General features: G+C 28.9%; 1 protein-coding gene across 1 annotated transcript in view; it reads right to left on the reverse strand.

Annotated features, from left to right (window-relative positions):
- Positions 1-1390: 1390 nt before the first annotated feature.
- LOC106686049 (uncharacterized) overlaps positions 1391-12045 on the reverse strand; it is a 55112-nt gene continuing 44457 nt past the window's right edge. The window contains exons 21-26 of the mRNA XM_014429151.2: positions 10000-10183; positions 9581-9671; positions 9363-9485; positions 8372-8521; positions 7218-7304; positions 1391-3108 (exon numbers count right to left, since the gene is read on the reverse strand). Of these exons, the coding sequence (XP_014284637.1) occupies positions 2977-3108; positions 7218-7304; positions 8372-8521; positions 9363-9485; positions 9581-9671; positions 10000-10183 (767 nt within the window). The 3' untranslated portion in view covers positions 1391-2976. The remainder of the gene's footprint in view (positions 3109-7217; positions 7305-8371; positions 8522-9362; positions 9486-9580; positions 9672-9999; positions 10184-12045) is intronic.

The following is a 12045-nucleotide window of genomic DNA, read 5'->3' on the forward strand; positions in this document are numbered from 1 at the left end:
AATATGAATATAATTAAATTAACAACAATAAAATAATATATTTTGACTTTTGCTAACATATACATGCATATAATATATAGTTAGGGAAAGTATTGCGATTGTGTAAAATTTCGAATTCGAGTTTCAACAGAAAAACGCATTTTAATTTCTCCTGAGATCAAATAACCAAGTTTCGCAAAATGGTCAGTACGTTTGTGAACAGCCTCACTCAAAAACGAAAGTGCGTACAAAACTGAAATTACATATTTAAGAAAGGTATATTATGCTTGGGACGTAACATTAACTTGTTCACTAAAATCGACGGACTGGAGGTACCATTTTATTGAATTTCTCCCAACAGCTCTAACAATTTTGTTTAAACTCGGTTAAAAAAGATAGTAATATTTTAAACCTCTTTCTAAAAATAAAAAAACTGAAAAAGATTTAATGAATGAAAAGAACTTTTAAAGGCAGTGGTTTTTAAAGTAATTTATTTGGGATTGATGGACGATGTTTAAAACAAATGAGACATTCGGTCATAAAACTTGGTAACTACAAAAATAATACGTAGTTAAATTGTTTGTTAATTGCAATTTTTCAACCAGGAGTCACTTTACATAAATTAATATCAAATCTATTCTCGAAAATCGATTCTATATAGTGGCACTTCCGGATTCCTATGTGGATGATCTCTGTCTCTTGAATTTACGAACTAAAACTCGTCACAAGGGAAAAGAAATATATACTTTTATTTTGTTAATGTTAAAAGACACATACAGTCAGAAATAACATTGTTTTCTAAGATTTTATAAAAAAAAGTTACATCTGACAGTCAATATTTGGTTTTTGAATGTTTTGTAATTAAATACATAATACAGAATTATGATAGATTATTTTTTATACTATTGACAAAAAGACTAGTGTTTATTAATTTTAAAAAAAAAAGATAAATTTCACTAACAAATATTTGCATTTACTAATTAAATTTCTGTTCAGTAACTGACCAATATATCATGCAAATGATATATCGTTATTTTCGTTCATGACATTTATATATCAAATTTAGTAGGATTATGCTATTTTCAGAAGTGACAATTTTGAAAAAAAAAAAAAAAAGTATTATTTTTTATAAATAGTTAAAAAAAAATTGTAAAAATAGAATTTCAGTACATATAAAATAACCATAATTTTGAAAAAGATAATGATCATATTTAGTGAAAACAAAACTGAGAACACCACAACATAATAGAAAAAATATAATATGATGCAGAATATCTGTTGTATGTGTTTAACAGAGAAAATAAGTAGAAATTATTCACATAATTAATCTATAGGAATTAAATATAAAAATGCCATTTGTTTAGTTCCTGTGAAGAGTTAAGGAATATTTCAATAAAATACGGTTTCAAAAATTATTACTATTGGCATCTATATTTTGTCATAATAGTTTACACAAAATACTTACATATTTAATTATAAAAATATCACTAAATCTGATTCTTATTAATTTAACAAGTTGGTTGATGCAAAGTTGACTGGATACATTAACTTGTTACTAATATATTCAAACGAACAACTTTAAAATAAAATACTTGAAAAGAGTTTGCCAATCAATTTGTAAATAGGTATTAATTATTATAATAATTGATTAGTGACCAGTAACCTTTATGGTCCATTAACTAGCAAATAACAAAAAAAAAAAAGGTAACTATTATTATTACTATTTTGATTTTCTGTCTGTTCTAACAGAATCGATAATAGTAATAAAAGAAAAATACTAATAAAAATAAAACATTTTATCATATTGGTAAGGAATAATTTCCAGAGTAAATAGAAAAAAAATAAAATTTGTGAGATTAGTTTTTAATTTAAAACTAAATTATTTTAGTATAATTTAACAAAACAAAATTAAAACATAAAAAATAATAATAATAATACACAGATACTGAATAAATTAAATACAACTTTACAGATTCTATAAAATAACTATAACTTGTATCAATTTTCATCGATATTTTACAATTATACATAATTTACATGGCTTTATAAGCTTACCAAATGAATGTTGTAATATTTACTTAGGACCTAACATATATATCCACTATTTAAATTAATCCAATATCACATTTTCTCTACATAATTAATAACTAAAACTCAAAGGAACATACAACCTAAATAAGAGGCAAGGAAAGAGATTAATGTAGTGGCAGTGATTAGAATTTAAAAAATATCTTTCAAGAGAGTTTCAGGAATAACTTTCTGAGGTATTTTAATTTAAAACATAAAGAAAAATTATACCAACAACATAATTGAATATTCATAACATAGCTGTAGAACTGAACCAGTACAATTTTATGTTTGTGTGTATCCAAAAATATTTTAAAAAACGGAGAACCTCCCATAAAAAAAACAAAAAAAAAACGAAGTAAACTATTAAATGATCAAGAAAGAACTTATCACATTTGCTTTAATGCAATACAAGCTCAGTTTGAGCTTTGCACAATTTTTAAATTAATGAGAAAATTAAATTAAATTCTTTGGTATTACTAAATCTGCTCTAAATGATTTATAGTTTTTCTAAAGTAGCAATTTCCATAACAAACTGTACTTTAAGAGGTCTGTCTCAAGAGTAGTAATGAAAAATGATTAAAGGTCAGAATGGATTAAGAGAAAAGATTATCTGATAATAAAATAAATGCAGTACAACTACTGACATCGTCAACACCAAATAACTTACATCAAGAAATGAAAAATTTAACTTTTTTTAATGTGATGTTAATATCACTTTCATTTTTAATGATAACTATGAACATTTAAATACACTTTTAATACAGTTAAATGTATCAAAACAAAACAATGTAAAAATCTCAAATAAAATTGTATTTAACTCTTGATTACAAATTCTATTTACATATATACAAAACAATATTCAGGCAATAACAGTTACCCTACTAAAAGAAAAAAGAAATAATTTAACAATGATTGTAAAAAACTAGGTTACATTTTTGATATTTCATCAATTAGATGAGAGTCCTTACTGTTAAAGGACAACTTGGAGACTACTAAAAATCCCGACTGGTATCCCATAGCTGTATACAAGAAACTATTCTTGTTAGTATTCCATGCAACCTAAGGCAAAAAAAAAAAAAAACTCTTCATAAATTATATGGAAAACATAAATTTAATATCCTAAATTTAAGCAGTGTTTACAAAAGCTAAAATTGGTAAATCAATATAAAGATAAAGATAAAGATTGGTAATCAAGTATAGGAGAAAAAAGGAATCACAGGCAAGAAATCCAGTTTGAAGATAACAAGTCACAAACATTCTGATACATCTAGCAAAGGCAGCTCCAGATATACCAGGTGACTATGATAACTAACTTTTATTATGATAACTTGTATTATGTTTATACATCAACTGCCAAACCATATACAAATAACTTATACAAAAGAACTAAAGCTTATTAAAAATAAAAGAATATATAATATTTGATTTTCAACAAAAAATTGTTTCAAATAGTGAATGAAGTTAAAAAAGACTTTCGATTATTAACTGAATAGTTGGATATAAAGCATTGGTGGGACATAGTCCCAGGAATTTAAAGAGTCCCAGAGTTTGAAACAAACCTACATGTTCTTTGTCATGAGATTTTCCTTTTAGTAAAAATGAGAGACTATTTTGAAAAGTTTTCAGTTTCCAAGTAAAGTGGTTCAAATATATATGATATAATGAAATATATAATGATATCAAATATAAATGAAATAGAATATGAAATGTAACAGTTAATACTTCTAATGTTTTATTTTAATATATATGTAAAATACCACAAAAATATGTGAAGGGTGTTCTAAAATTAATACAAGATTTGCTTAAAGTAAAAATAAAGTTCTTTCTTCAATAAATTTTTTTTTTTTATTGAATCATAAAGCACATAGGATAAGATTATGTAAGGAATAATGTATGGGGCAAATGCTTCCATGGCTTTGCTAGCATTACAATTATGCACTATGTGTAAATATGCACTCTTTTATTGAAATTTTCCATGATCATTTTATTTTGCATAAATGTAGCTGAATTTTGTTGATATAGCATTGAATTTCCTCCTTCAATGCACGTGTGCATATGGTCTTGGCATAGAGCTCTGACTTCAAACAACCCCATAAAAAAGAAATCTAATTGTGTTAAATCACATGATCCTGGAAGCCAGTTCTTAACAACAAAACAAGAGAGCATATGGCCAGGATATGTCCCGTGCAGTGATGGGATCATTTCATGGGTTGTATGGCTTGTGGCACCGTCTGGTTGAAAGCACATATTGTCCACATCAATATCATCCAATTTATGCAGAAAGAACTGTGTCATCATTTCACATCATGTCGCAAGATGGAGCATGAGTAACATTCATGGCTTGACCAGCTTAATTTTTTTAAAAATATGGTCCAATGATGCCTTCAGCCCAAAATCCGCACTAAACAGTGACATGGTAGAGCATGCATTAGTTTTCAACAACCATATGTGGGTTCTCTGAACCCCAACTGTGGCAATTTTGATGATCAACAAAGCCATCAAGGTGAAAATGTGCTTCGTCATTAAAAATTATTTTTTTCAAAAATTGGTATATACTTCTCAATGTTCAATAATCCATTTAATTCAATTAATAATCCATTTACTCTATTCGCTGTGTAGTCATTATGCTTCAGTTCTTGTGTCAATTGAACTTTGTAAGCATGGAGAAGCAGATCTTCAGTGAGTATAAAGTGTAGATTGCTTCTTGAAATTGAATTTGCAATTCTTGTCCACATCAAATTGATGTTGCCTTCACTCCACGAATAGTGGAAAATTCAAATCTTGTATTCATTTTGGGCTATCCTTCATATACAGGGTGTAACAGGATAAAGTCACTAACTCTGGGTGGTGATACTACTACTTTGTTGCTACAAAAAAGTCCTCTTGACCCTGTCCAATTCTCAACCTTAAGTGTAAAATCTCAGTTTTTCTGAATAACAGGACTTTTCTCCATAAAATAACCGCATTCCTAAACTACTGGTTCTACAGTAAAATTGAATCAGCTGCTGGAAAGCTCAATTTCCCTAATGAATAAGTACTACTCAAGATCTAATCTCATTTTTAATATGGTTACAATAATTGACATTTTAAAAAAATGTATAAATACTAAATTTTCAAAAACTGTATTTTTATCTTACAAAATAAAGTTTCTAGCCTGAGCTTTGCAAATTTCACAAAAACTTCTTCTCTTAGTAAGCTATTCCAATCTTTTCAAGCTTCTGGTTTTCTTTACAATTTAGTTTGCTTTGGAAACTCTTAGTGTTAGAGTCGTACATGTGTATTTGATAGCAGTGCTTACTGGAATGCATTTTGCATATGAATTCTGCAGCGCTAATGCAAGAGCAACACAGAGATAATAATCATGACGTTTCCCTAACAGAGAGATTCCAAGTTAGCTACATTTATCGATGTCTAAGAGCTTGCTGATATGCATTTTATATATTGGTTCTGCAACACTAATGATGATAAAACACTGTGAACAGTCATGTGAGATGATCTAATGATGATTAGATGGTCTCTGCCACTCTTCTAGTATTCGTGACAGAATTGTTCTATCACCTCTTCTTCCATGCTAGCCTTCTTGTTAGTCTCAAAGGATTAATCCTTGATCTATTAGATATTGATGATTGTTGCTAATCATTGCATGACCTAAAACCACTTTTTTAGGGGAACATCCTTGCTATTCTCTCTGCCCTGCTCAACCATTACTATTGCAGAATCTAAAAATAAAATGTATATCAGCAAGCCCTTAGACGTCAATAAATATTGCTAATTATATGCTAATGGCTACGAAAACACAGGCATGATTAACTAACACTAAGCCTTTTCAAAGCAAACTGAATCACAAATAAATAAAGAAGTAGAGAGCAAGGCCATCTTTCCCAGGAATTACATCACCAAGTCACTAAGTTTTTTTTATTGAAATCTCTCATACTAGCAAACTGGAGTAGAATTCTGTGGAAACCGAGGCCGTATCAACGGGAAAGAACCTGTAAGGAGGAATTAGCACCAGCTCCACTAACCTTCTACATCCTCCTTTTTATACATTCCATTTTAAAATACATTACAAATTGAAAGGTAACCAAAAAAGGGAGTATACAATTGGAAAGCTAACTTTAAGTTAACTTAAGCTAACTAAAGTTTTTGTGAAATTTAACAAGCTCAGGCTAGGAAAGGCTTTTCAATATAGGTAAAATAATTTTTTTTCAAAATCTAGTATTTCAAATTTATTTTAAAATGCTGATCATTTTAACCCTATTAAAAATGAGTTGTTATCTAGTGTAGCACATATTCTTTAAGTAAATTTCTGCTTTCTCATGCAAAGCAATCAAGCATAGCAAAGCATTCTCTCTTCCTTTGCTAGCCCAGTTTTATGATTGCCAGATTGTCCACAAAGCCGAGCGCAACAGTTTCTTCGGGCAGTGGTAGCCTGAGCACCATGTCATACATAATGTTCCATAGCAATGTTCCTAAAACTGAATGCTGGGGAACGCCACCCTTGACTTGTAAGTTTTCAATCCAGTTTCTGAATCATACTTCAAGATTCTATCCATGAAAGAACTCAATAATCCTTATAAGGTATAGTGGGACATCCATCCTTCCATCCATTCAGGATACAGTCCTACCGAGCTGAAGTCAATCAACCTGCCATAGATGGTTCTTTCCATCATTTTCATTTTCAGCATCTTCAAAAATATATTAATGGACCCTTACATGTTAGAAATCAAAAAAGTTTAAATAAATCAATATACAATCTTAAAATCGATAGCATTTTCATTTTCAGCAACACCAAAAACATATTAATGGACTCTTACATATTAGAAATCAGAAAAGTTAAAATAAATTGATATGAGAACATAAAATTGATATCATTTTCATTTGCAGCATCTCCTAAAATATATTAATGGACCTTTACATGTTAGAAATCAGAAAAGTTAAAATAAATCAATACACAATCTTAAAATCGATAGAATTTTCATTTTCTGCATCTCAAAAAACCTATAAATGGACCCCAAATATGTTCCAAATGGAAAAAAAAATTCAAATAAATCTGTATTCAAAGGGTTAAATGATTAAAATACATGATGTTGATAGCAAAAACTTTTGAGAGACAATATAAATGTGTACTCATCTAATGATAGAATTTTAAAAATGATATGTATGTATACCCTGTTTATAGAAGAAAGTGGATAGATGTCATTCACGTTGTCAGAACCTTTCTCTTGAAACTTATCATATCTTCCAATATCAGGGTCCTATAAATAAAAATAAATCAATCAGAGTCGGTAAACAAAGCATTATATCAAGAAGTTAAATATATGAAACTTATTATAATTAAATATACAAGTTGGATAGATTGTTTGCAATGTTTCTGAATTTTCTCAGGATAAATAAAATATCATCTGTAATTAACTAATGAACAATATGAGACATTTTCATTAGATTGAATTGTAAATTGTATTGTATTAAAAGTAAAATTTCAACAGATAAAGTAAATAAATTGAAAACTTTATACAGTGACATAGCTTTAAAGAATTTATAAAGTGAGTAAAAGGTCTTTTATCATATGAGTTGAAACAAAAAATCCAAACTATCAAAATCAAAAGAGGACATGCTTATTTTTATCGATTGCAAAAATGTGAATAATGAATTACTTTAATAGGGTTATAAGGTAAATCTCATAAGAATTCTTGAAGCCAGAAAAAAACAATACTTTATTATAGTAAAGGTGTCATACAAACCAGTGATTGACTCAATATGTCTCTTGAAAAATATGTTAATTTTTAACAATATTAAAAATAATTTTTTTTTTTTTTTTTTTGAGTTATGAGTTACAGCATAAACGACTAACAGTATATATAACTAAAATTTCCTGGTTTAAAATAACTGAAAAAAACTTTTGAATGGATGATGGTATGGGTTTCAAAAGGTATTAAATACCACTTATTCAGAATAAAAACATAAAAGTTTCTGAAGGGTTCTGAAAAGAAGAATTTTTTTTTAAAAGTTTATTTCAAATATATCATTCAACACCAAATCGAGAAAAAATTATCAGTGGTAGTTTCAAAAGGTACTAAACAATAAATGGCACAATTTTGTCAAAATTACCACTTTGTATATAGAACTTTGGGGGCAAATGCATAATTATTTATATTAAAAAAAATAAATAAAGACCCTGTCTATACTGAGGAGAGGAATAAAACTCAAAAGGTGATTTTTTAAAACTTAAAATCCACAGAAGTTTGACATTAAAGTAATAAGTAATAATAAAATGATCCACAAACAGAAGCATGCACACAATTTTAATAACAATCCAACTTACAGTTCTAATAGACAAGCCATATTTCTGAATGGCATCCCCATATGAATTTGAAGGCATGTTATTATGTATTTCCTTCTCTTTCTGTTTTGAATTTGGTTCAAGTAGCTCATCTTTCACTTCAATGTTACGTAACGTACTATTCAATATAACCTGAAAATTGATTATGTTAACATGTTACTATATATATAAGTCAACAATTTTGAATGTTAGTGAAATATTATTAGTATTATACACTTTTAATTATTATTTAAACATTTAATATATCATATAAATAAAGTGGAATGGTTTGCCGGTAACATTCTGTGAAATGAATGGTTTATTCTTTGTTCAGCATATTCTTGACCACACCAAGTCATCACACCAAGTCAAGTAACATTGTCAAAGCCATTAACATAATTTTAATTTTATGGTTTCTCTTGTACATGAAATTGTAAAAATAAAGAGTTGGATTGGAGGTAAAAGTAATATTTTTATGAAGAGTTTTTTTTTTTTACTACCTATCTCTGAACCAAATTTAAGCTTCACTATTTACAAAATTGTGGAATTATCGATAATTAATTAATAGTTATTGACTATTTCACGATTTTGTTAGTTTTGGAATGTAAATTTTGTTCAGCCTCAGGTAGAGAGGTAAAAACTTCATCTTCCTAAAATGTCATTTGGTCACTTTTACCTCTAGCACACCCATATATTTCTGCTTTGTTAAGATGTTGGTCAGTATAAAAAGCCACTCATCAATGGTCCATAGCTACACTGTATCCCACTACTTATTATTATTATTATTATTATTGATTGGAGAAATTTGTCGGGGGGTGCGATCAGTAAAGAACAACATAAATATGTTGTTCTTTGCTGACCGCACCCCCCGACAAACTTCTCCAATCATTAATCTACGGTCAACTATCTACACCTCATTATTATTATTAAATCAGTAAAAATGTTAACCTTTAATGAATGACAATGGAAATTATTAAAATCCTGCTGAACATACCTTTGAGAATTTCCGCTTATCCAAATGCTGATAAATAGACTGCCTCAATGCCAGGAAAAGCACTACTTGCCCATTATCATATGATGTTATCGCGCCATTCAGCCAATCATTAACTGATACGCTCTGCATCAGAAAGACAAATGATTTATAGGAATGAAAGGTTTATTAATTTCTGAAATGTAAAATTATAACCAAAGACACAAAGTATTTATACTAACCCATGCAGTAGAGTTAATACTAGTTATTACTGGAGTGGTTGGATTAACAAAGCCTCTCACTGAGCTTAAAGAGACTGTCGTCTGCATCATCCTGGAATAAAAACAATACATTGGAGATACCAAATACACAAATAAAAAAAACAGACCACTCATGAAAAAAAAAAAGTAATAACATTAACTTTTCCAGATAATATTTTGGTGCAATTTTATCCCTTTTTCAATAAGAAGAAAGTGAGGAAATGTCTGGGATTTAAATCATTAAATAAATACATATAAATTCTGCAGATAATTATATTTTTTGTCTGAAAAGCATAACAATAAAAGAGTTTTTGTTATGAGTTTGAATTTTTCCATTAAAATAATATAATTAAAGAGGTAAATGTGAATAGTAATATTCACTGTTCATAATATTTACTTACGTGTAAGCATTATCGTAGGTGGTAACTGCAGACATCCAATGTCTTAACCAATCAACACTTGTAAATAGGCCACGCTTGAGGACAGTATGAGGAGCTGTAGTGTCGTGGAGATCCCAATACTTAAAACTTTTGTCATAAGAAGCTGTTGCTAAATAGTTATCACTTTCAGGGCTCAAACATACTCCTAGTATATAAACATTACAAAGTATAAATATTATTGAATATAAAATAATTTAAATGAACAAAAATTAGAATAAATTATTACACATACATAGAATCATAAACCATGAACTATCAAAGGTATTAAAAGTTTTCATTCAACTTGACAAATGAGATCCTTTAAACAATTGACTTTCCCATGTCAATAGGGGAGACTGTTATACCCTGATCATAGTGTAATTCGGGCAACACTCAGTTTATACAATCCAACTGTCCTAAGACATAGTTTTTTTTTGCTGATTATGGATAAAGAGCAAGCAACAGGGAGAGTGGCTATCCATGTATCATTGTTTGGTGTTAAATAAAAATACAGTTTTGTAACTCTAAAGGCAGAAACTTTTGATTTTGATATTTATTTTTTTAGAAATAGTTGACTATGGTTTTTGTTGTAAATTGCGTTCCATCCGAATCACTACTTATAGGTAGGTATTTGTTATGACATTATTTAATTTTAAACAAAACCAGGAATGTTAAGATTTAATTTAGAAAACACACCATCCTGTATCTTGAATCAAAATGTCCTGCATCACAGATCAATGATCATAGGTATAAATGAACTGCTAACTGCAATAGAATGTTCCATCACCCAGAAAAATAGATTTTGGAAATACTCAGTAGCTAAGGTGCAAGTATGGTTATTTTTAATATATTAATATATAAATTTATTTACTTATGTATTTTTTTATTTCACACACTTCCAATAATATTTTCAACATGTTCAAAAGGCTATTTTTAATTTTAAAAAAATGTTTACATAATTTTGTACTATTTCACGTTGTCTATTATTTTATAGAAAATATGGCAATATTGCTATATACCAAGGTTTTAAAAATTCAGACAAAAAAAAATATGACAAATGCCTATTTGTAATTTAGTCACATCTGTACCAATACCTGTCCTCCCGGAAAGGATACCTGTCAACACAGAGACAACTGTGTTTGTATACCACACTTGTTTTGTATACCACAGTTTTTACCAACTGGTTAATGGATACATGTTGAAGGAGCAGAAGCCATTAAGCAAGGTAAAAACTGAAAGAGATCACATAGCAGTGGTTTCCCACCCCTTCTCAGGGCCTAAGGGAGACGTAACTAATAGCCAATGAGTAATTCCAAAAAGGTCACACCTCTAAGAACAAGTAGAGGGGAAAAGGACACAGAAGTAATTCAGACTGAAGAGAGAGCAGGATGCACTTTGACAAGAAGTTCTAAGAAGGGCGAATCAGACCAGGAATGCCATCCCTTGGGCTAAGACAACACCCACGACATTCACTATCCATTCAGCCATAGATGTATTAAGTAATAATTTATAATGTAACAATATATTATGGCAAACCATTTATCAGGAACATTTTACAATTTCATTTAATCATATCATTGCAATAGTTTCACATAAATCATATAAATAAATACTTTGTTCCTTGATATAGCTTATATACTATTATATTACCCAATACCACCCCTTATTATGTTATAAATGTTTCAATAGTAACAATATTTTATAAATATAAAGATATATAAATGGTATACTGGTAAACCCAAAAGCCTTTGGAAAGGAATTCAATAATAGTAATAGTTTTGCAAGACTCAATCTTAATTAATCAATAAATATATATATTTGGATAATTGCCTTCAGCGATTATCCTGGCATTCCAATCGACGACAGTATACATTGCAATATACAATCACTTTTTAAGAGTCCTTATACAGTAATTCAGTCAAAAAACCCATAAAACATTCATGTATCAGCTGATTGCATACATAAATTCAGTGGCATACCCACGTGACAATAGTTCTCATGGTTAAAAACTTTTATGTTTTAATAAAT

The sequence above is a fragment of the Halyomorpha halys genome, unplaced genomic scaffold, assembly GCF_000696795.3.
Source record: "Halyomorpha halys isolate HHAL.00 unplaced genomic scaffold, Hhal_1.1 Scaffold769.1, whole genome shotgun sequence".
In the NCBI taxonomy this organism is placed as follows: domain Eukaryota; kingdom Metazoa; phylum Arthropoda; class Insecta; order Hemiptera; family Pentatomidae; genus Halyomorpha; species Halyomorpha halys.